At 38.6% G+C, this 25,784-nt stretch overlaps 1 protein-coding gene across 2 annotated transcripts in view; it reads left to right on the top strand.

Moving 5' to 3' along the window:
• Positions 1–25,784, top strand: part of Itch (itchy E3 ubiquitin protein ligase) — a 96,688-nt gene that overhangs the window by 41,226 nt on the left and 29,678 nt on the right. For both annotated transcript variants that reach the window (XM_028775246.1, XM_028775247.1), the window contains 7 exons: positions 7,227–7,272; positions 8,943–9,100; positions 10,756–10,951; positions 12,924–13,019; positions 14,617–14,791; positions 17,203–17,272; positions 20,320–20,404. In XM_028775246.1, coding sequence (XP_028631079.1) covers positions 7,227–7,272; positions 8,943–9,100; positions 10,756–10,951; positions 12,924–13,019; positions 14,617–14,791; positions 17,203–17,272; positions 20,320–20,404 — 826 coding nt within the window. The remainder of the gene's footprint in view (positions 1–7,226; positions 7,273–8,942; positions 9,101–10,755; positions 10,952–12,923; positions 13,020–14,616; positions 14,792–17,202; positions 17,273–20,319; positions 20,405–25,784) is intronic.

The raw sequence follows: 25,784 nt of genomic DNA, 5'->3' as shown, positions 1-25,784 counted from the left end.
TCTCTGTCTCTCTCCCTCTCTGCCTCTCTGTCTCTCTCCCTCTCTGCATCTCTGCCTCTGCCTCTACCTCCTGAGTGCTAGGATTAAAGCTGTGCACCTCTACATCCTCCTCCTGTAGTCTTTTTTGAAATTGACTTATATTTGAACATTTTTATATGCTTAAAGTATTAGTTGGCCTGCCCTCCTCCAAAGGCCAACAGAATTCCTTTTTCTTTGCCATTGTTATTTGTTGTATTTTATATGTATGAGTGTTTTGCCTGCATGTATGTATGTACACTATGTGTGTGTGCCTGGTTCCTACTGAGATCAGAAGATCTACTTCTGGAACCCCTAGAACCAGAGCTACAGATGGTTGTGAACTACCATCTTGGTGCTGGGAATTGAGCCTTGATCCTCTCTAAGAGTAATATGTGTTTTAAACTGCCCTGTGTTTATGTTTTTATTTGACATGGTGAGTGATATTTTAAAAATTAAAACAGGCTGTGATCATGTTTTTTTAGGTAGGACTTTTATTATATTCTTCATTTTTTTTCAGTTTACAAAGTACTTTGATTTGTATTATTCTATTTAGTATATGTACAAAATAAACAACTATGAAAACTACCTCACAGTTTATTTATTAAGACACAAATAATATCATTGCATTTATCTGTATTTTTCCTTTTATGTCATTTATCTTTTTTGTAGTAATAATTTTTCTGAATTTTCAAAAAACAAACTAGTATATTACGTGTAGGATTTTTGATCTTAAGTCTTTTGTTCGTTTGCTGTTTTGTTGGTTTGTGTTTTGAGACAGCATTTCATGTAGGCCAGATTGGGTTCAAAATCACTGTATAGTTGAGGCTGGATTGAACTGGTCCTCCTGCTTCTGCTCCCTAAGTGCTGGGGTTACAAGTGTTTGTTACCACACTAGACTTTGTCTTGAGTTATATGTAATATCAATATTATTTTTGGAGATTTATCCATATTGTTGTGTCATTTCCTGTTTTATAAAAATCTATTTGGTAAACATGCTGGAATTTTATGTTAAATTATATTTGGGTTGTTTTTAAGTTTTTGCTGTTATAAACAATGATAAATAATAAATATTTTTGGAATATTTATTGATAAGCTTTCATGCAGATTATATACTTAGGAATAGAATTTAATGGTAATAGGGTTCAATGGTAAATAGAATGAAATTATATGTTTATTTACAGCTTATAACACTTACTGCTTCTTCAAATATGTCCCCTTTTATTGTTTTGGGGTTTTCAAATTTAGGTGAAATTTATATGTCATAGTTACTATTATCAAGAGTATATTCAGTATCTTTGTGCTTTGAAAACTGGAACCCTAGAACAATACCCTGCTTCCTCCTTTACCTCTAGTGACCCCTCATCTGTTTCCTTTCTCTGGATTTGCATATTGTAGAAATATATCATATATAGTATTTACTTTTCTCATGACTATTGACAGAATGCTTGTCATAAACAGTTTAAAGAAGGAATTGCTTATCTTGACTCCTGCTTTCAGAAGTATACGTTCATCACAACAGGGAAGACTATGACGGAACAAAGTAGCTCACGTTATGGGAATTAAGAGGAAGGAATATAGGAAAAGGACAAGTAAACACAGTATCTTAAGAACATTGCTGTCTCATGACCTCCTTCATCAAGTCCCCATTTCCTGCTTCCCGTGACCCCTTGAGAAGGCCGGCATAATGTCTCTATTAAGTCAGATGAGCTTGTCATCTTTGGAAATGCCATCAGAGATGTGCTTTACTAACTCATTGGCATTTCTTAATCTAGTTAAGTTGACAATGAAAATTAACCACTGCATCATATTACATTCCAGCTGAATGCTTGTGAGTGTGTGTCTAGCTGTGCACACTGCAGGGAGAAGACAGTAGCCTTTTCCCTCTATTGTTCTGCCTTGTTCCTTTGAGGCAACATCTCTGCTATACTTGGAGCTCTGGTATTTTGACTGACTAACCACCAGCAAGCTCAGCACTAACTCTTGTTTCTTCCTGTCTCCATGCTGTGGTTGTAGCACATGCTGGGTCACATGTGGCTTTTATGTGAGCATTAGGTTCTGCACAGTGGTCCTTACGTTTGCACAGCAAGTGCTCCTCTCTGAGCCCATAGCTGACTTTGAGTTGTAGTGTGCATCAGTGTCTTTCTAAATAAATAGCATTCCATTGGACATGTACACTACAATTTATCCATCTTCAGGTGGGCATTTAGCTGGTTTTTCTTTTGGCTATTATGAGTTATAACTAATGCTGTTAACTTTCAGGAAAATTTTCTCTGTGATGTTTTAATATCTTTGTTATAGTCGTAAGTGGAATTGTTGATGCTTGTGTAGCTAGTTTCACATTTTCTGTCTTTGTGTAGGGATGTTGAAAGACTTGTTAGTTTTGAGATAGGGTCTCATGTAGTAAAAGCCTTTTACTCACTATGTAACTCAGGATTGCCTTGAATTTCTGATCCTCTGCCTTTACCTCCCAAATGCTGGGGTTAAGGTACATGTACCACCATGTTCCATTCGTGTGCTAGAGATGCTAGGCATGAATCTCAGGACTGCTGGCATTTGGGACAAGTACTCTGAGCTGCACTCAGCCCTTATCTTTACTTTTTGGGGACAGGTCTCCCTAAGTAGGTCAGGCTGGCCTCAAATTCAGCAGCCTGTCTCTGATTCTCAAGTACTGGAATTACAGTCATATGTTCCTACCATGCCCAATACACTAATTTTCTTTTGATCATGGTTTTCTGTATATTTTCTATTTAATAATTCTATCTAAAGCCTTGGAAGATATAAATGATTTTTTAAAAATCTTTTAGTGTCTTGTGTTCTTGATATATAATATTGGCTGGCCTGGAGCACACCATATAAAGCCTATCAGGCAGGGCTCAAGTTTGCAGCAGATTTTCGAGTCTTCCTCTGAGTATTGAATACTAAAATTATAGGCATGTAACACTATGTTAACCTAGAAATGATTTTCTCTTTCCCTCATTGGGGCTTATTTTGATTTTTATTTTATATTCTTTGATTGCAAATTTTTCATTAATCTTGATCTATCCAAATTTTAAAGGCCTAATTTGGGAATTCTTTGATTTGGAGAAAATGTCTTTGTATTATCTAGTGCCAGGGTTTGCTGCAACTAAGTAACATTAAATCTACTTTCTGGAGTTCCTAGCCCAGTGCAGTGTCTGGCTCATTGCTCCCCAACTTGCTGCTGGCCTGAGGCTTTCTGATCTATCTCAAGACTGGTAACTGCCATAAGATAAAAGTGTTTTGAAACTGCATTCTGCTTCTATTCTGATATGCCAAATCAAGTTTTTGTTTGTTTTGAGATTGCTAGGCAGCCAAGGAATCTGAAGTGTGTTAAACTGCTTTAGAAACGTGCTATCTTATGGAGGGAAGGCTCCAGAGTTTAGCTCACTTAGGAGAATCTTTGTAGATCTTCCCAGAGTTTCCTGTGGGTAAAACCTGTGCATCTGGAATTTTGATAAGATTTCTTGTCACCATGCTCATCTCCAAGTGACTTTCTCATTTATTCATTTGTATGTGTGTATGTGGTATATATGTGGTGTGTATGTGTGTGTGTGTGTGTATGTATGAGGTGCCCATGTGCTACAGTGCATGTGTAAAGGTCAGAAGACAACTTTTGGTGTTGATTTTCATCTTCTACCTAGGTGAGGCAGGGCCTCTTCTTCTGCCTGCTGTATTGTATACTCTAGGCAGCTGGCCTGAGAGATCCTAGACATTTCTATCTGTGTCCGGTCTTGCTCTAAAAGTACTGGATTATGGATGCTACTACTGTATCTTGATTTTTCATGCAGGTTCCAGACATTGAACTGAGGTGGTAAGGCTTGCATGGCAAGTGCTTTTACCTGATGAGCAACCCTGCCCCAAGGCATGACTTTTTTACTTATGGGAGAAATGGAATACTGACTTGATTTTGTACTTTAATGCTACATATGCATCAATCATTTAAAGAAAAGTTAATACACATAAAAAGCATTGTTTCATTTTATTTTGTGACAGTTTCACACTCGAGAGCTCAGGTTGACTTATAATATATTTTATGTCCTAGACTGACCTTGAATTAATGGCAGTCTTTTGATGAGATCACTGGTGTGAACTATCACACCTGGTGTGTTGTGGTAATTATTTAAAACGGCCTCTGGCTCAGGCTGATTATGTAAGCTGTGGCAGCTCGGCCTGTGTCAGCCGCCATGTTTCTCAGCCGGAGGCCATGTGCCTGCTGCAGCTAGAACTGGCCCGCCAGAAACACCAGCCCTGCCACCCACTAGATGCCAGCATGAGAGATGGCTCTGCCAATCTTCCACGCTGTCTCCGCAAGGCAGGTCATTGCCCAGACCATTCTGCCATCTATGCGGGCTCAGTAAGAGAATGAGACTCCAATTCTTATAGATTAATCAAAGGCTTTCTATGTTTGATAATGATTAATAACAAGAAGCCCATACAAGGAGAGTTGTATCCCAATTAGCTAACCTAATCATAAGTTTATAAGTTGTTCCCCACGACTGCTCTCCATACCTGTGTGGTTCTCCATCTTCCTACATCTCTGCCCTCTCTAGCTCCTCCTCTTCCTCTCCTCACTCCTCCCACCTTAGCTCCTCCTACACTGGTATATGCAGTGCCAGGGCCCAGAGTCAGGGTTTTGTGCATGTTAAGCAAGCATTCTACCAAGAGACCTACATCTTTAACCCCATTTTGGTTTTGGTTTGGCTTTTTTGTTTTTTAAGATTATAAAAGCTCCTTTTTAATCAGGCTTGTAACATGCAGCAGGTTGAGAGATAAAATGCAAAGTTTCCAATATATTGAAACATAAATCTATGTCACCATAAATATAACACCTAGTATAAGAAAACCCACCACAATGAAGTCATACTTTCCCTGTAACAGCTGTGAACTGATCTTGGACACTTCCTGAATATAGCAGATGTGGCCTGCTGGATCTGGAGCACGCTGTGGCTTTAGGGTCACACACATATGATAGGGCTTTGGCATTGTTGGCTTGACTCAAGAAGCAAAGGAGGTACAAGCACATTCTAATGTATATTGAACATCCTTTAAATATTGAAGTGAGAAAGAAGAAAGCAACATAATCACACTGTCGGGAAGATGGTAGAGAGTAAGGACAGCTGTGTAAAGCTTGAGGCTGAAAGGTGGTGGTTCAAGGTTCAAGAAGCTTTGGCTTCTTGGATAATGACTGCTAAAACAGTAGGATGTGAGGCTCTGCTGACTGCCAGGATCTATCTGTCCAGTCAGATTCAGACATCAGATGTATTCTAGGGACTAGCATGGCTATATCCTTGGTAAAGCTGACACACTGGGACTTGAACTCCTCAAGTATATTTGTCCACTGGAGGTGGAGGTCACTCAACCCCTCCAACCTCACTGCCAACTTCCAAAGAACTCCCAGAAGCACACTATGTTATGTTTGTAGAAACAACTTTAATAATTTATTAAGGTACATTTTATATATCATAAGGTTCATCATTTCAGATGTATAGTTAAAGATTTTTCATAAAAATGTTCATTGTATTTATTACATGTTTCTATGTATGTATGTGTATGAGTATGGTAAGACTGTGGAGGTTAGAGGCCAACTTTTGTGAATCAGTTCTCTCCTTCAATCAGATGGGTTCCAGGGATCAAACACAAGTTGTAAGGTTTGGTGGCAATCACCTTTGTCTGTCTGTCATCTTGCCAGCCCACACTTAGCATATTTTGAGGTAACATGGTTTGCTAGTTTGTTTTTAATACTGTAGATTTTAATACAGTTTCAATTACAAAATAATTCCACATTTTATCCATTCCAGTATATCATTTTTAAATGTGTATTTCTCTATGATCTCTAGTACTTAAAGAGAGAAACCTAAGTAGATTTCTACCACCCTTGGTATTTGTGGCATAATATGTTTATGAATCAGTGTCTTTGTAGTGAATTTACAAATAGCTGTGGTGTGGTATGCTGGTGATTTACTATTGGAGTCGTGACTATATCTTGGGAGTTTTGTGCATTTTCCAGTTGCATCTAGTCTGAGAGGACTGAGTTAGCCAGAGCCAGCATGACTCCATGACAGGCTGCAAACTGGCAGTTAGGGAGACTAGGCCTAAGTTTCTATTTCCTAGAAATGAGAACCTGGATCCAGGAACCTGTGGTCAGCCAACCACAGCCACAGGCAGCCAATCTGAGGACACCTTGTCATCTGACCTGAAGTAAGAATAGGCACCTAAATGAATATGTGGCACCCCCTCCACACACACAGGTCTCCATTGCCTAACCAATTGTACAATTAGACCCCTAGAGATAGAGCTAACTTTGTAGGGGCACATATTCCTCCCTGGAATTCCTCTGACAGTAAAAGCTGGGTCTACAAGCTCACTAGGTGTCTCCATTCCTGGATGGAGAGACTCCTGCATACAGGAAATTCTGCTGAGTAAACACTCTTTGCATTTGCATACTATTTGAATCTGGGGTATCGTTCATTGGTGATTCTTGGACCCTAACATGTTCAACTGGAGTCCTATGCAGTTTTCAGTTTTCTGTCCCTTTCAGTGTCTGCAGACTGATTTTGGTGTTTACCTCTAGCAGCCTCCCTTTGAACACCTTACACAGTCCTGACAGAGTCCTAGGAATCTCCTATGAGTAGAACTGGAAGAATGCATGAATGTTATGGCATTCATTTCAGCCTCTTTGAAACTTACTTGTTTTTTCTGAGAATTCTTTGTGTCTTTCATTTTCTCTGAGTTTTTCCAAGCTCTTTTATATAAAGAGTTACTATTAGCTTTGTTATTTTGGAATTATTTTTATATTGACTGTTGATTAGTAGCTTTCTTCTATATTTCAGATAAAGTAAATGTTTAAAAGCTGCATACGAAGGAGCACAACTCTAATCCTAGTGAGGCTGTGGCGAGTGCATGCGAGTTCAGTGCCAGCTTGTTGAGTTAGAGTCAAAAATATATCTCAAAAAATACAGAGTGATGTGTGAGTGACATACCTTAACTAACCTCTCACTAAATAATGATATACATTTGTATAGAATTGAAGAAATTAAACATATTTTTTCCTTTAAAATTCATGTTTGGATTTATAGTTGTTATTAGAAAGATTTAATAGTTTAATAAAAGGCTTTGCTTTTTTTTTTTTTAGTTTAAGTTGAAAACTATTGTCTTGAATCTCATTTTGTTTAAACTTATTGATGTTAAAGGTACTACACAGAATGATGATGCCTGCAGACCCAGAGATGAAACAAGGTAAGAGCTCATGGCTGCTTACCACAGAGTGCAGAAGTATGCAAGAAAGAATTAACCTGATCAGTTCATTTAAACTTCAGGTTCAGGGGGCTGGAAAGATGGCCAGGAGATCCAATGGCTTCTTCCAGCTTTCACAGATACTCATGTAAACAAACACATCTGAATATGCATGCACAAGTGCATACATGATACACAGGAATAATTACTAAATTTCAGGTTCAGATTGATAAGTTGTGGGCCAAGTATTCTGACTTACCTATATGATCCTGGCATTTGGGTGGCTAGCCATGAGTTTAAAGCTATCTTGGACTATATAGTATAGACTTGGGCTAGCCCAGGCTACTAAATGAGAAACCCTATCTTTAAAAAAATAACATTAAAAAGTTGGGGCTGTTGGTACACATCTATAATCCAGCATTTGGGAGAAAGAATAAGATTAGTAATTCAGAACCAGCTTGACTTACATGAAATCTAGTTTCTACAGAAACAAAAACTATAGCAAGGGGCTAGAGAGATGGCTCAGTGTAAAGAGTGCTTGCTGCTCTTTCAAAAAAAAAAAAAAACCCACATTCTACTAGCATATATGTTGAATATCTCACAAACTACATGTAACTCCAGTTCCAGGGGACTAACGCCTCTGTGGGCAGCTACATAAGTATATGTGCCTATACACAGACACAAGTAATTACTTATAAATAAATAATAAAATAAATCTTAAAAAAAATACAAGAACCAAAAAAGTAATGTCGCAGGTCATAAGAGAAAATGATCAGAAAAAGAACACGTCATCCTATCACGGTACTGCTGGGGATAACAGATGAAGCAGGAGCCAAGCAGGAGCAGGCCTGGAGTCCCAGTGCTTGGGAGGTAGAGTCAGGATGGTCAGGCATTCTAAGTCCAATGCTACCAACTTGAGTTTAAGGCTAGACTGTGCTATATAAAAGGAAGTAAAGCAAAATATTATGGTTTGGAAGTTGGATAGACTAGTACAGCAAACTCCTATGTTACCTGTTTACTTTTGTAATGCATGGAAATTTTCATGCTAAAAGTATTTTAAATGGCTTGGATGTAACTCAGTTGCTGGAACACTTGGCCCATGTGCCCAAAGCCATGGATTCCATTCCCAGGAGGGAAAAACAAATAACACACTGTTAGTAGGAAAACCAAAGTCCATGATGTGGTTCTATCAAAGCAACTAGAACTCTACCTTGTTAGAATCACACGTCTATTAATCTTACAAGTATACTCTCAGGTAACTTCTTACTGAGAACTATTATTTATATTCTTTATTTTCAAATGGGAAAGTGGCTTTATTTTCATGTAGCTTCTCTGGCTTTAAACTTTATTTGTAGTTAAGATTGGTCTTGGATGCCCTAATTCCTCCTGTTTCTACTTCCCAAATGCTTGTTTCTAGGCATGTGTAACCCTGTCTGGCTAGAAAGGGTTTTTAACATTAAGCGTAACGTTAAGGGAAAGAGCCACTTAGGAAAAGGACAGTACTCACCAAGATATGAGTGCAGGCTTCTCAAGAGAGAATCATGAGAATGAATGTCCTAACAGTAGCAATATGTATGATTTTGGTGCCTTCAAAAGTTACATTGTTTAAAGGTTCTCTTTAATAAATGTCTTTTTAATAAATGATATCATAAGGTGGTTTTCTTCTTATCCAGAGTGAGCACAAATGGATCAGAGGACCCTGAGGTTGCAACATCAGGGGAAAACAAGAGGGCCAGTGGGAACAATTCTCCATCCCTTTCAAATGGTGGTTTTAAGCCTTCTAGACCTCCTAGACCTTCGAGACCACCTCCACCCACCCCACGAAGACCAGGTATATATTCCAGCCTTCAGTGCTGTTTTGTAAATAATAGGGGTTTTTGGTAGGAAGGGTTGATAGAAAGTCTCCAAATGGTGTCCTTGTTAGCCTCAAATGTTTCCTTCCTCAGCCTGTGATCAAGAGTGTGTACTACTATGCCTAGTGTTTTTAAATAATATTCTGTTTGGGAACTGATTATCAGGTAGGTGTCAGGGAGGCTGTTTTAGGTCATTGGTGTTTTATTTAAATAGAATCTTACTCTGTAGTATAGGCTGGTCTCCAACCTAGTAATCCTTCTGCTTCAACTCTCAAGTGCTGGGATTGCAGGTATGAGCCACCATATTGACTTCTGCATTCTTATGTTTAAAAACTTGACTGAGAATCGTTTTTCCATAGGCAACTAAGAATTGCCTTTTCTGTAAGTTTTTCTTTCAGGAATGAAGTTACATGAAACAGTACTTTATTAAGAATGAAAATAATGCTGGAGTGGTGGGGGGCATACCTTTAATCTCAGCACACGAGAGGCGGAGGCAAGTGGATCTATGGAGTTTGAGGCAGGCCTGGTCTACAGAGTGAGTTCCAGGACAGCCAGGGTTACACAGAGAAACCGTGTTGGGGAGTGGGGGAGGAGAGGAAGAGTAAATGAATGAATGAAAATAACATGTATTATATAAAGTATAAACAGTATAGTATAGTTATATTGAAACTTTGTGTGGTTGATGACTGTGACACATCTTATACAAAAGAATTTAGTTGCTTAGTACATTTTATCTTTTAAAAAGCTGTCTGGGGGTAGGTGTGGGAAAAAGGACTCAGCTGTTAAGAGCACTTGTTGCTTTTGCAGAGGAACTGTATTCGACTCTCAGCCCCATAACTTCTGTTTCAGGACACGCCCCCCCTCCTCTGACCTCTCCAGGTGCCACATGTGATGCACACAGACATGTGTGCAAGCCAGACACACACAAAATAACTGAATAAATCTAATTAAAAAATTCAAGTTCACTAGTAAATGATAATTTGAAAGCAAAAAATGGCTGGGCAATGGTGGCGCAGGCCTTTAATCCCAGCACTTGGGAGGCAGAAGCAGGCAGATTTCTGAGTTCAAGGCCAGCCTGGTCTACAGAGTGAGTTCCAGGACAGCCAGGACTACACAGAGAAACCCTGTCTCAAAAAACCTTAAAAAAAAAAAAAAAAGAAAGAAAACAAAAAATGTTCACTAAATGAACATATTTCATATATTAACAATATGAATGTTGTTTATATAATAGCACTTATACAGAATATCCATTTTCTAATTAGTGATCAGAGGCATCAGTGCACTCAGTACTAACATCAGAAATTAATCTCAGATCTTTAGGGTCACGTAGAGAAGGCAGTTCTAAGGACCTGGAAAATGGTACCTATGGTTTCCTATTCTAAAAGTTTTCACTGGGCTAGGAGTTGTAGCTCATACTTACCTATTATACACAAGATCCTTGTACCATGATCAACCAAATAGTTATTTATATGGTTATGAATTCAAAATAATATATGCTGTGTAATTTGATGAGACCTGTATATCCACATCTTAGGTTTTATTTGTCATCTACCTTTTAATTTTTAAGTTAAAATTCTGTGCTGGTTTTAGATTTCAGAAAGCAAAACCTTTTTCTCTTTTACCCAACCTATAGCTTCTGTCAATGGCTCACCATCCACGAATTCTGACAGTGATGGATCTAGTACAGGCTCTTTGCCACCAACAAATACAAATGTAAATACAAGTACATCCGAAGGAGCAACATCTGGTTTAATAATTCCTCTTACTATATCTGGAGGCTCAGGCCCCAGACCCCTGAACACTGTAAGTCAAGCTCCCCTGCCACCTGGGTAAGTAACTGTCAACATTGGGTTGTTTGAAGCCTTTGAGTGTACTCATTAATTTAAAAGGATTATAGTATATTCTTTCATAATTGTCTTTTAAGTAATTGTAATTGATCTGAGGAGTTTAGAATCCAAGAAAGCTTACCATATTTTAAGTGCTACTTCTTCTTTTTGGGAAGTAGGAAAAAAAAAATTGAGCTAGGTATTTTAGCACATGCCTGTAATCTCAGCACTTGGGTATCTGAGACAGAAGGATTGCTGTGAGTTCCAGGACAACTTGGGCTGCAGCATGAGACTCTGTCTCCCAGATTTTTTTTTTAAGCATTGAGGTAGACTGTTACATAGCCCTTGTTGACCTCAAACTCACTGTGTGGATGACAGTAGCCTTGAACTACTGACCCCTCTGCTTCTCCTGCCCAAGTATGCACCATTACACATGGAAAACAAAACAGTTAGTGAAGGATCCTACCACTACCACCACAGAAAGTTAACAAAAGCCAAGTAATAAAATAATTATATGACTAAGTACATCTTCTCTGAGTTAGGGAAAAAGTAAATACTCAAATAATTTTTCATTATAAAATCATCATAGCAATATAATAATTTAAACTGATAAATTAGTTCTATAATCCCATTTTAATTTGTACTTAAAATTTTTTTTAAAAAAAATTGAAATTTATGTGTGCCTGTTTGTCTCATCTGTATGTGCACCGCATGTGGACAGTGCCTGTGGAATAAAGGAGGACACTGGACCCCTAGAACTTGAGTTACAGCCAGTTCTGAGCTCTGGTCCATTGTAAGAGTAGCAACTGTTCATAATAACCACTGAGCCATTTCCCCAACTCCATTTTTACACTGTGACATTCAAATCGAGAGTTCAGTCAGGGATAAGTGTATAGCTTAGTGGTAGAAAACTTGGGTAGTATGTATGAAGTTCCCAGTACCATCAGTACCATATACACAAATCAAAACAAAAACTCATGTTCAGGGCTCAGAATGCCAGTCAAAGTTATTTACTGACTGGTAAGTTAAACTCATGATGAGAAGTTAACTACTTATGTAGGTCATAATTGTGTGCTCTCTCTCGTCTGACCTTTGTGGGCACCAGGCCTGCAGATGGTGCACATACGTACATGCAGGCAAAACACTGATACACATACACTAAAGTAAATCTAAAAAATATAATTAAAAATAAAAAGGTTTAAGATCTGGAACTGGCTGCTCTTTTAGAGAACCCAGTTTTTATTCTAAGCACCCATGTGGCAGCTTACAGTTGTCTGTAACTCCACTCTCAAGGGATCTGATGTCCTCTACTGGCTTCTGTGGGCACCACACACATGTGTGGTATTCACACATTCACATAAAAATAAATAAGCAAATAATTGTGAAAGTAACAAGCTGCGATGGTTTCCTGCTTTTCTCTTTCTTCTCTTTGGCAACAAACCTGCACAGAAGATTAGAGTATTTTGGTGGCTAGTCTGTAGCTCTCTCCCTGTAATGTGCAAGAACACTTTTGATAAAGACTTATGCTTTGAATTCTGGTTTTTTTTTTTTTTTTGTTTTTGTTTTTTTTTTATAGAATGTAGTCAAAATGTTGCCCTTCAGTTAGCTCAGTTGTTCAGGTTTCAGGGCACTGATGTGTTCTTTCTTCCCAGGTTCAGAGTATAGCCAGATTAGATTGGGAGATGTTGGTCTTCTAGGTTAACTGACTGGCTTTGAAAAGCATGTTTTTTCCAGAACAAAAGAAAACTCATTCACTGTGCATGTATCACTCTTGGGCTTTTCCCTCTCTTTTTAGATGACATATCTTGACTGTATTTTAATTCTGTTTTCCCCTGTATAGACTAACAGGCTCATTTTCTTCAGATATGTAAGATGATTACGTGTAAGCAGGATTAAAAAGCCTGAAGTCAAATGTTTTTATATTAAAAACATTTAATATAAAATGTTCTTACTAGTTTTTGATTTCTATTTAAAGGTGGGAGCAGAGAGTAAACCAGCACGGACGTGTTTACTATGTAGACCATGTTGAAAAGCGAACAACATGGGATAGACCAGAGCCTCTACCTCCTGGGTAAGGGTCTGAATTTCAAACAGCAGTTAGTCCAGAAGAACAAATTATATCTGTACCTGCGGTTTCCTACAGTCCCTGTTCTCCTCTTCCTCTCCTTTGTTTGCTTTATGCTAGACACAGACTAGAAGGACGAGAGCTAGAGAAGCGACACCAAGCATGCTGAGGCTGTTGCTGTTGTTACTGTTTGTTTTTGGAGACAGAGTCTCACTGCATATCCCAGAAGAAACTCTTGATCCTCCTGCCTCAGCCTTTCAGCCTTGCAAGTTCTGGGGTTACAAACCTATGCTCCCACACTGTGATGAGTGATTTTTATTTTTATCATTTCTAATTTAAGGATTCCATAGTTCTTGTTCTTTGTAATTTTCTCTCTGAGCTTTTTAGCCAGCTAAGAGCCACAGAATTTTAAGTTAGTTTCTTCAAGAGTTATAACTCTACTAAGCATGGTGGCACTTGTCTGAATTATTAGCATTTGGGAGGTAAAAGTTGGAAGATCAGGAGATCCAGGTCATCCTCAGCTATACATGGAGTTAGAAGCCAGCCTGTGCTGTAAGACCTGTCTCAACCCCTCCATCCTAAGAAAAGAATTACAGCTCCTATTACCTATTAGGATAAGGTCTCTATTATTAAAATTAGTGTATATTAAAATCATTGCCAATGGTTCAGAAAGCTAAGAACATGTTGATAACATGGTACTAAGCATTTAATGTATATATTATAAAATTGAAATTAAAAATATTTTTTTAATTCAAAGGGAATATGTAGCAAATATGGGGTGAGCGATACATCTACTCTGAGGTTAAAGATGGTTCGGTGGCTTAAGAGTGTTTGTTGGTCTTGTAGGGTTTGTGAGTTTGTTTCTCAGCACTCATATGAGGCAGTTTACAACTGCCTATAACTTGAGCTCCAGGGAGTCCATTACCTTCTTACCTGTGTGGTCACCAGCACACATGTGCATACATGTAGAAATAAAAATCTTTAGAAAAATGTTAGCTTGACTAGATATTAACGAATATTAACTAACCCTTAGAGAAATGCATACCTAAAAGTGGTTTGACTTGTTGAATTAGCAGGTAATAATATTGTTAGGTGTCGATGAGGAACCCTATCTATAGTGATGCTGGCAATAGTAGTAATTTGTTTCCATCATAAGAATCTGATATATATATATAATATGTAGTAATTCTATATAGTAGACTTATGAAATAAATTTGAAAAAAAAACTTTTTTGTCTTAAAAGTTATTATTTTATTACAAGTAAGTTGAAAGGTAGTAGTTGTATTCCTGTGTAAATTGTTTTTTCATTTGAGACTTATTCTGAATATATATTACATTTAAAAGACCTCCCTGATACACGTTACAGACTTTTAAAGGACAAAATTTTAGAAACATTGAAGTTCAGTTTGTAAATATGAATGAATGATTTCAGGTAAATCAGAACGAACTGAGAATGTAGCTCAGTGACACAGCACTGAATAGCATGAGTAGGGCCCTGGATTTGATCCTCAGTACAAACAGAAAAATAGTAGTTTCTCAAGGTAAAAAGTCTTATATGCTTTGTACAAGTTTTCTTAAATTAGTGGTCTCCTTTCTGATTTAGCTGGGAACGGCGTGTGGACAATATGGGACGTATTTATTATGTTGACCATTTCACAAGAACCACAACATGGCAGAGGCCAACCTTGGAGTCTGTCCGGAACTATGAACAGTGGCAGCTACAGCGTAGTCAACTTCAGGGAGCAATGCAGCAGTTTAACCAGAGATTCATCTATGGGGTAAGAGCCTGTTGATTTATTGATTATTATAACTGATAAAAATTTTCAGTGTTGGGCTGGAGAGAAGGCTCAGCGGTTAAGAGCACTGGCTGCTCTTTCAGAGGTCCTGAGTTCAAATCCCAGCAGCTACATGGTGGCTCATAACCATCTATAATGAGATCTAGTCCCCTCTTCTGACATACAGGTGTTTATGCAGGCAGAACACTGTATGGACAAACAAAGAAATAAACAATCTTCAGTGTTTAAACACTGCCTGCATGCATCGTGTGAAGCACTAATGGAAGGCAGATGCACTAATGGAAGGCAGTAGGGTGGCAACCCAGGTGCTACCATCTGTAGGTATTGATTTTGTCATGGATTTTGTCTTTCCTATTAGTGTTAAGGAGACAGAAAAGAAGTTAGACCTATTTAAAATTCATGGAAATTAACAAAAATATTATTAAAATGAACCCAAGCAGTTTGAAAAGAATTAATGCAATTCTAAATGTAGAACTGCCTGTAACTTACTAGAAAAATTGAAAGTTCAAGTCTCAGGGAGGCTAACTTTTATGTGGTTGCATAGAGTTGGTAATGGTTAACGTTTACTGATAAAGTTTCTTAAATAAACTGGTATGCTGCTCAACTGAAGAGCTTATAGTCCTCACAGTGTTTCATTATACATGTCTACAGTATGTAAGTTTATAAAGTATTTGCTTTACACAGCTGGATCGATGGTGTTCGCCTGTTATCTCTAACATTTGGGAATTTGACCAGATGGCTCACTTGAGCTCAAGAGTTCAAGGCCAGCCCAGACAACTCAAGACACTAAGACACTGCTCAAAAACCAAAGCAAAAACAAAACAGAAACAACAAAAATAACCAGACATGGTGGTACCTGGCTTTAATTCCAGCACTCAGGAGGGGAAAACAGTTGGATCTCTGACTTCTAGGCCATTCTTGTCTTTGTTGTGAGATCCAGGTCAGCCACCTTGTCTGGGGTGGGGCTGGATAGAATAGAGATAGATAAAAAACAAAACAAAAACAAAAAATAATAACAAAAACTTTACTAAATGTAAACAAATGGATTAAATACATATTTTCTTTCAGACTAATAGTGCAAATGTAGTGGTAAATATATCAGTGCTTTCATTGCTCTGTGGTCTGCTGCTAGGAATTTTATGATCTGAAGTCAAAGTATCACAGAACAATCTCTGAGAAAAGTAAAATAGTCCATGTCAAAATAAATAGATTTGTTGCAGTAGTATATAGAACTTAAACCAAAGAAACCAGCTCTGCAGGGCCCTGGAGAAGCTAAGCATCATGTGAGCTTTTCTTTACAGTGCACCAGAGGAAAATGGCTTTCCTTCCCTTCCTAGATAGTACCTTTCCTCCATTTTCTTGCCTATTTCTTTTGTTTGTTACATTTGCTTGCTTGCTTGCTTGCTTGCCTGCCTGCCTGCCTATCTATCTATCTATCTATCTATCTATCTATCTATCTATCTATCTATCTATCTATTGGGGGGCTTCTTTACTTTTCTTTTATGTATATAAGTACCTGAATGTTTGTCTGTACACCACATGCATGCAGTATTCAGAGTCAGAAGTTCACATCCCCATGCGACTGAATTACAGCTGCCATATGGGGAACAGAACCTAAGTCCTCTGCAAGAGTAGCCTGTGTTCTGAACGGTTAGCTGTCTCTCCAGCCTCTGCTGCCTTTTTGTTGGACCTCATCATCATTAGAATGGTGTCCACTTACTGACGTGGACAAATTCATCATTATCAGAGAGAGCATTCGGGGGAGTGCTTATTGCCTTTTATGTGAAATAGATACTTAATTGCTTTGGTGGCAGTTTGTTATCTTTCTACTCGAATTCCATATATGTCCTGTGTGTCTCTATGGTTTTGAGTACACATGCAGGATTGTTTTCAGCTATCTTACCACTCCAGGTTTTGGTTTTATACATGTCTTGGGGGAGGTGGGAGCGTATATGATTCTCTAATTTTTATGTTACTAGTAGAGGAAACTTTGTAGCACAAGGGGAAAACTAGTAATTTGTAGATAAGAATTTATATATTTATGTACTATTTTAATTTTACATAATTTTAAGTGTCAGATAGTTTCCATAGTGTTTTCTTTCCTTCTTTCTTTCTTTCTTTCTTTCTTTCTTTCTTTCTTTCTTTCTCCCTTTCTTTCTTTCTTTTTTTTTTTTGCTATATCTTGAACCAACATTTGTTGCTATAACATAGGGTTTCTGAAGATTTTTTTTTTTTTTTAGCCAAAATAAAAGTATGTTGATACTGTATAAAACTTCTGTAAGAATATGTTGTATTGTGTATGCTAGGAAAGTCATACTGGAATTCATACATTTGCTCTGAAATTGTGTTTATGCTGTGAATTATATTTAATTATTTATTTTTATTCTTTATAGAATCAAGATTTGTTTGCTACATCACAAAACAAAGAATTTGATCCCCTTGGTCCTTTGCCCCCTGGATGGGGTAAGCACATCAGTTTTTTAATTTAAAAAATCTGTTACTTAGAAAATCAGGACTAGAGAGCTCTAGGTAGAGCTCTGAGTCCAGTCACTAGCATTGCAAAAAAAGTGAAAAGAAACATTATTGACATAATAATCTGGAAGGACCTCGAGGATGCTAATGCTTAGAGAAGATAGTCATTTTCACAAGATTATATACTTAGTACTCTTGGGGCTCTAGTGTCTGTTACTATCACCAAATAAATACATGAGGTATTTACTATCACCAAATAAATAGATCCTCTCTAATGAAAAGAAGCTGAGCTGGGGAAATGGCTTAAGTAAGAAAAGTGTTTACCATGCAAACAGGAGTACCTGAGTTAGATTCCCCAAACCAGGTAAAAATCCAGGCATGGTAGCACATGCCTGCAACTCCATGGAGGTTGAAGAGACCAGCAGATCCCTGAAGTTTATCGGTCAGCAAGCGTAGTCAAATTGTTGACCTCCAGATTCAGAGAGAGACTTATCTAAAAAAACTAAGGGAAGCCAGGCATGTACATAGAAGGGAAGCACATATAATCCATCTTGAAAAAAAAATCCATCATTTCTTTTCTTAAAATCATTTATACTCAAAACATTTTAGTAATAACCCAGAGAGATGGTCGGTATGTACCTATTACCTCAGCACAAGGAGTTTTGGGCCAGCCTTGGGTACACACTGAGTTTAAAACCAGCATCAACTATTGGAAATCCTGATTCAACCAAACAAAACAAACAAAGGCAGAAAGATAGTAAAGTGCTTGTTGTGTAAATATGGGAACCTGAGTTTACTCCCTACTATCTGTGAAGAAAAATGGGTGTGGTGCCAGGCGTTTATAATCTCTGAGGGAGAAGGTATCTGAGAGGATCCCTAGAGTTTGCTGGCTGGCTAGGCTAGCTCAATCAAATGAGTCATGAGTCAATGAGAAACTCTTGCTCAAAAACATAGTAGTCCCTGAGAGGGAACATACATGAAGTTGTCCTCTGGGCTCCATATGCATGTGCATAAACATGCTCGTATATGTACGCATCTCCATCCACTAGGCGTACATACAACCACCACGAGGCAGAACAAAATAAGCCATTTCTCTGCGGGAAGAAGATATATATAGATATATATGATATGTATGGTATGTATGGTATGTATCTATGGGGGATGTGTGGATAGTGTGTGTGTGTATATATATATATATATGTATATATATGGTAGTCTGGAAGTGGAGTCTTTTGATGGTTAGGGTAGTGGGATGGTCAGTGTATGATTAATATAAAACAAAACAAAATGCTTTAGAAAAGGAGGTGTGGCCCTTTGGTATTGAATCTTACCTGTCAGATTGCATTGCTAGACATAATGTATGTTTTGTTTCTATAATTGTTCTATTTGTGTATAGTTGGAGGCTATACATTTATACTCTATCCTCTATTTATTTTTAAGATTTATGTTTTATTTTTATTTTATATGTATACATGTTTTGCCTACATATGTATCTGTGTACCATGGGTATACCTAGTGCCCACAGAAGAGTGGATCAGATCTGGAACGTGAGTTACAGGCAGTTGTGAGCTACCACATGGGTTCTGGGAATTAAACTCAGGTCCTCTAGAAGAGTAGTCAGTGCTCTTAACCACCGAGCCATCTCTCCAGCCCCTACCCTTCATTTTATGGCAGAAGAACTTGGACTCATTTTTATGGTTATGATTATTAACACACCATTTCTTACTTTTTTGAAGCAAGTATAGGGAAAAAAAATCATCTCTTGGTTTCAAATTTTTGAATTGTGGGCTATGTTGCTGTTATAGAAAAGCTTTCCTGCAGCCGGGCAGTGGTGGCGCCTTTAATCCCAGCACTTGAGAGGCAGAGGCAGGCGGATTTCTGAGTTCGAGGCCAGCCTGGTCTACAGAGTGAGTTCCAGGATAGCCAGAGCTACACAGAGAAACCCTGTCTCGAAAAAAAGCAGAAAAAAAAAAAAAAAGAAAGAAAGAAAGAAAGAAAGAAAGAAAGAAAGAAAGAAAGAAAGAGAGAGAAAAGCTTTCCTGCATGGTTGTCTTTGCCTTCTGTATCTGTCTGGGGTTGAGCTAAGGGTGTATCTCAGGCATAAATTGCTTACCTAGTGCTCATGGACCTTAAGTTTACACCCACTTTAACACAAACCCAGATGTCACTTGTGTAAAGCTAAATAGCTGAAAAGTTATATGGGCAGGACAATGGAAAATAAATCTTCTTTAGCTTCTTAGAAAATTTTTTATTTAAAATTTTTTTAAAATTTTATGTGGATATGTCGGTCTGTATGTGGATATGTGCACATGAGTTCAGGTATCCTCAGAAACCTCAAGTACTCTTGAGTTTCAGACAGTTGTGAACTACCTGATGTGGATGCTGGGAACTGAACTTGGGTCCTCTATAATAGCATAAGTGCTCTTAAGTGCAAAGACATTGCTCCCAGCCCAAAAATAATATTTTATAATTTCACTAAGAAACAGAAAGAACTCTCAAAAGTGCGAGTGAGTATGGCTGGATTGTCTCTGACCCACCAGTTCCCCAAGTAATGACATGGAGACTTATGTTAATTATGAATGCTTTAGGCCTCACCTGGCTTGTTCCCAGCTGGCTCATACAACTTAAATTAACCTATTTATACTAATCTACATTCTGCCATGTGGCTTGTTACCTCTCCTCTGTTTCTGGCTGGCAAACACCCTGGCCTGCCCAGAATTCCTGGGAGTCCTGCCTTTCCTCTCCTGCCTAGCTTTTGGCTGTTCAGCTCTTTATTAGACCAATCAGACGGTGCCTTAGGCAGGTGGAGGACAGAGACATATCTTCACATAGTGTACTAAAAGATCATCCCAACCTGGATCAGTGAGCTTGAGGAAAGGCATATACTCAGAAGCTAGAGCACACTTCCGTGTTTGTGACGTGCTGTAGACGTGATAAGATCACCAGTCACTGAATGGGCAGACTCAGCTTATTTTGTCTTAGTTTGAGGGAAAACTATTCCAAAATTAATATTGTGTTTTTCATTTTTTTTAATAAAGAGAAGAGAACTGATAGCAATGGCAGAGTGTATTTTGTCAACCACAACACTCGGATTACACAGTGGGAAGACCCCAGAAGCCAAGGGTAAGAACTTTAGTGTATGTGTGACCTCTAGAGGTTGTTTACCTTTTGACTCATTTATGTATTTTCCTCAAAGACCTTAAACACAAATTACCTACGTACTTTTGAAGAAAAAACAATTATTCATAGTGTAATTAACTTCTACTGTAATTAATCATTACATGCAATGAAAAGCTTGAGTTTCATGAGATTCATGAGGGCCGAGGGATGGTACAACTCACTGGTTTTCTTTCTTTTCCACCACTATAGCTACAGAACTAAAAAAAAATATTCCGTAGTTGTTGTAAACATCTCAATATATATATACATATATACATATACATATACATATACATATATATATATATATATATATATATATATATATATGTGTGTGTTATATTATATTTGTTATATTATATTATATGGTGTAGTATTTGTGCACATATGAAGAGATATCGCAGGTTTGCCTTTTTAATGTTTTGATGACAGTATACAATGATTAGACTTAGCTATTTGTCATCCTGTGTGCTAAAGCTAGCTAAGACATGCTCAAAGTAATTCTCAGGCCAGGTGCACTAGCACGTGACTTTAATCCCAGCACTGAGAGACAGAGGTAGACTGGTCAACATAGTAAGATACTGTCTCACAAAAAAAAAAAAAAGGAGAAGAAAGAGTATAATTCTCTGTTTCTATTTCCATGCATAAGTGTATTGTCTTAGAGTTCTGGAGGCTAAAATGCAGAAACCAGTGTGTCACCAGACTCTGTGTCACCTTTGAAGGCACAGGGAAGGGTGTGGTCCAGCCCAACAGTGGCTACTCCTATCTCCTCTGCTGCTCCTCCTTGTTTTGTTTTTTGAGGCAAGGTTTCTCCATGTAGCCCTGGCTGCCCTGGAACTCACTCTGTAGACCAGACTGCCCTCAAACTCAGAGACATCTACCTGCCTTTTTCTCAAGTGCTGGGATTAAAGGCATGGGCCATCATGCCTGGCTTTTCCTAACTTGTAATTTGTTGGCTTGTATCAGCAGTATTTTAGTCTTCACATAACTTTCTTTATATAAACGTTTTTGTTCCAATTTCCCTCTCTTTATATAAACACCAGTCCTAAAAAATGTGTAATATATCCTATAGGAAGTGTAATATATAATTATATATATAATTATATGTGTATGTATGTGTATATATACACATACATACACCCACAAATGTATATATAAACTTATACTCTGTCTCTCTCTGTGTCTCTCTCCCTCTAATGGTATTATACAACAGTAATTCAAGCATTTAGGAGACTTAAGTAGGAAGATCATGAATTCCAGGATAGTCTGGACTAGTTAGTGATCCCATCTGAGAACAGGAGCAGAAACAACAACAAAAGCCACTAGTAGCCGGGCAGTGGTGGCACACACCTTTAATCCCACCACTTGGGAGGCAGAGGCAGGTGGATTTCTGAGTTCGAGGCCAGCCTGGTCTACAGAGTGAGTTCCAGGACAGCCAGGGCTACACAGAGAAACCCTGTCTCGAAAAACAAAAAAAACCAACCAACCAACCAAACAAACAAACAAACAAAAAATATATATATACATATATATATATATATATATTTGATTTCATAAGAAGAATAATGAAACACTTTAAGGATAAAAACGTTATGATTTCTTAGTGAAATTGTCTCTGGGCTGGCACAGTACTAATGCTTGTGTAACATGCATGAGTTAGGGTGTGATCCCCAGCATGTTTTTTTATTTTTATTTTTTTTACTATTTTGTTTTTATACCTTTCCTTTCCAACCTTTATGCCACCCTAATCCCTTCCAACCCAACACTGGGCAGAAGAGAAAGGAGGTTAGAAGGGAAATGGGAGGATGTAGACCTTTTTAGACCACTTCCTGCTGATTAAAGACAGGGTTTCTTAGGGCCAGTCCAGTCTTTGTAGTCTGGATATCTCCATCTTCATTTGTCTTTTTGCCCAAGATCACTTGACAAACCACAACAGCAACCAGAAGCGCAGGTGGCTGCGGCTGCTGCTGCTCCTTCTCATCCTTTTCTTCTTTCTTTGGAGCACCTCCAGTCCTTCTCGGGACTCTGGCATTTATTCCTTCTCAAAAGTTCCCAGAATTCCAAATGTAGACTATCTGCAGCTGGCAAAACCACGCCCTCATTAGTGCACAAGGCAAATCATAGTCACCTGCTGTGAAGCAGCCTCTTATCCCACGCCTGGGATTAAAACAAAAACTTATTCACATAACATAACTGGGTTTGTTTGTTTGTTTGTTTGTTTGTTTTTCGGGACAGGGTTTCTCTGTATAGCCCTGGCTGTCCTGGAACTCACTCTGTAGACCAGGCTGGCCTTGAACTCAGAAATCCGCCTGCCCCTGCCTCCCAAGTGCTGGGATTAAAGGCATTCCTCACCACTGCCTGGCGTTTTTTTGTTTGTTTGTTTGTTTGTTTGTTTTAAGATTTATTTATTTAATTTATGTATGTGAATCCACTGTTTTCAGACACACTGCCAGAAGAGGGCATCAGATCCCATTACAGATGGTTGTGAGCCTCCATGTGGTTGCTGGGAATTGAATTCAGGACCTCTGGAAGAGCAGTCAGTGCTCTTAACTGCTGAGCCATCTCTCCAGCCCCTATAACCGTTTTTTTTAAAAAGCAAAAATTCTCTTTACATCCTAGGCCAGGGAATGAGGAATCTCTTCCTCCTGTCTTTAAAGATAGAACTGAGGAAGTCACCTTTTGTAACTTATTGCTACTATTGTTTTGTTCCTTTTTGGATCTTGATACAGTTTTAGAGCTTAACTTAAAATCATTTCATGAGACATCACAAATAATCACATTCTGTCCAGCTCACTCATTTAAAATACTTCATTTAAAAAGAGGTGCTTATGTCCTTTAATGCATTAATCTATTATTTGAGTATCGTAGAATAATTCATCAATATTGTATACCAATCTAATTCTTTTTGTTTTAAAGACAGCTGGTTATTGAGCTTATCTAGCAACTATAATCACCATAGAAGTGAAATATCTTTTTATATTTCTCTAGTCTTCACTGACATTTGTATTGAATTATATGAATATGACTAAATGTTCTTTTTTAAAATTTTTAAATTTATTATTCACTGTACATCCCAGTATCAGCTCTCTTCTCCCTGTACCCCTATATACAGATCCTCTCCCCATTTCTCCTTCCCCTTCTCCTTTGAGAAGAAGGGGCTCCCTCTAGGTCTCAACCTCCTACTACTCTCCCACCCCACCCCAGCACCCCAGCACATCAAGTCTCTGCAGGACTAGGCACATCCTCTCCCACTGAGGCCAGACAAAGCAGCCCAGATAGCAGAAGATATCCCAGAACAGGCAGGCAACAGATTCAGGGACAGCATCTGCTCCTGTTGTTGGGGGACTTGCATGAACACCAAGCTGCTCATCTGCTACATCTCTGTAGGGGGCCTAGGTCCAACCTATGCATGCTTTTTGATTGATGCTTCATTCTCTGAGAGCCCCCAAGGGTCTAGGTTAATTGACTCTGTTCATCTTCCTGTAGAGTCCCTGTCCTCTTTGGGTCCCTCAATCATTTCCCCAACTATTCCATAAGACTCCCAAGCTCCATCTAATGTTTGGCTGTGAGTCTCTGCATCTCTTTCCATTGACTGCTGGGTTGAGACTCAGAGGACAGTTATGCTAGGCTTCTGTCTGCAAACATAACAGAGTATCATTAATAGTGTCAGAGGTTGAGTCTTGCCCATGGAATGGGTCTCAATTTGGGGCAGTCATTCCCTCAGTCTCTGCACATCTTGTAGGCAGGACACATCTTTGGTTTTGTGGGTGGGTTGGTGTCCTTATCCCTCCACTGGGGGTCCTGCCTGCTACAGGAAGTGGCCACTTCAGGCCCATATCTCTCACTGCTAGGAGTCTGAGCTAGAGTCGCCCCCATAGACGCCCTGGAGCTTCCCCCCATCCCAAGTCTCTAGCATGTCCTGAGATCTCCCACCACCACCAATTTCCATTCTCTCTCCTCTGCTCTCCCTATATCTGATTCCCTACCCTGCTCCCTACCCTATCCCCTCTCCCACCTAGTTCTCTCCCTGCAGCCACCTTCATACCTATTTTATTTCCCCTTCTAAGAAAGATTCAACCATCCTCCCTTGGGCCTTCCTTTTGGTTTGTTGATTATAGTGTGGTTATCATGTACTTTATGGCTAATATCCATACCATACATATCATTTTGGACTAAACATTCTTAACATTTTAATAGTTTATAAAATAATTTAAGACAATGTTGCCAGGTGGTGGTGGCGCACGCCTTTAATCCCAGCACTTGGGAGGCAGAGGCAGGCAGATTTCTGAATTCGAGAGTTCGAGGCTAGCCTGGTCTACAGAGAGAGTTCCAGGACAGCCAGGGCTACACAGAGAAACCCTGTCTCGAAAAACCAAAAAAAAAAAAAAAAAAAAAGACAATGTTCTTCTGAATACAGCACTTTGTCCTTTTAAAGTACATTTGAGGAAAACAGCAGTCCAAACAGTAGTGTTTCTCTATAGTAGTGATGTTAAATGCCTCCAAATCTCTGCTTTTTATATTTTGTAATATAAACTTAAGTATTTCCAATGTTTCCTCACACCAAGCCCATTAGATACTGAGGCTATAAAACCTGGATCAGAGGTGAGGATGTAGCTCAGTTGGTATAGTATTGTTTGCATGCATGAAACCCTGGTTTTGATCCCATGGGTGGCACATACCTATAATTTCAGTGCTAGAGAAGTAGAAACAGGAGAGTCAGAAGTTCAAAGCTGTGCTAGGCTATATAATGAGTTCAAGTCCAGCATACATGAGACCCTATCTCAAAAGAAAAGAAAGAGAAAAAAAAATAAATGAACTGGAACACATGGATAAAAATTCCATTCATTTTACCCAGCAAACTGAAAAGTCTGATTGCATTTATGTCTACAGTAAATTCTTAGGTTTACTAGAATTCATTTTAATACTTACGCCAATGCATCAAGTATATTTGGGCATGTGGCAGGTTGTTTATGGAGGTCACTGTTGATTTGTAATCTACTTTAGGCTCCACCCTCACTTAACAGTTGTAGAGTGGGTTTGCCAACATACAACTTGAGGGTTGATGATGCCGTGCCAGCAGTGCGTAGGAAGTCCTAGGAGAGACGGGAGTGGAGTGATCACGTTGCAGTAGTAGAGAGAGTGGCAACCATCACCGTTTGAAGACTTTTGTACTTCATTTTCTCAGATAGTCTTAGTACATAGTATGGTCTTGATTGTTTAATATTTTTTGTATCTTTTGATTGTTTCTTTTTTTTTTTTTTCTGGTTTTTTCAAGACAGGGTTTCTCTGTGTAGCCCTGGCTGTCCTGGAACTCACTCTGTAGACCAGGCTGGCCTCGAACTCG

This window comes from Grammomys surdaster, unplaced genomic scaffold, assembly GCF_004785775.1.
Source record: "Grammomys surdaster isolate TR1022 unplaced genomic scaffold, NIH_TR_1.0 254, whole genome shotgun sequence".
In the NCBI taxonomy this organism is placed as follows: Eukaryota; Metazoa; Chordata; class Mammalia; order Rodentia; family Muridae; genus Grammomys; species Grammomys surdaster.
This window is presented reverse-complemented; position numbering and strand designations above follow the sequence as displayed.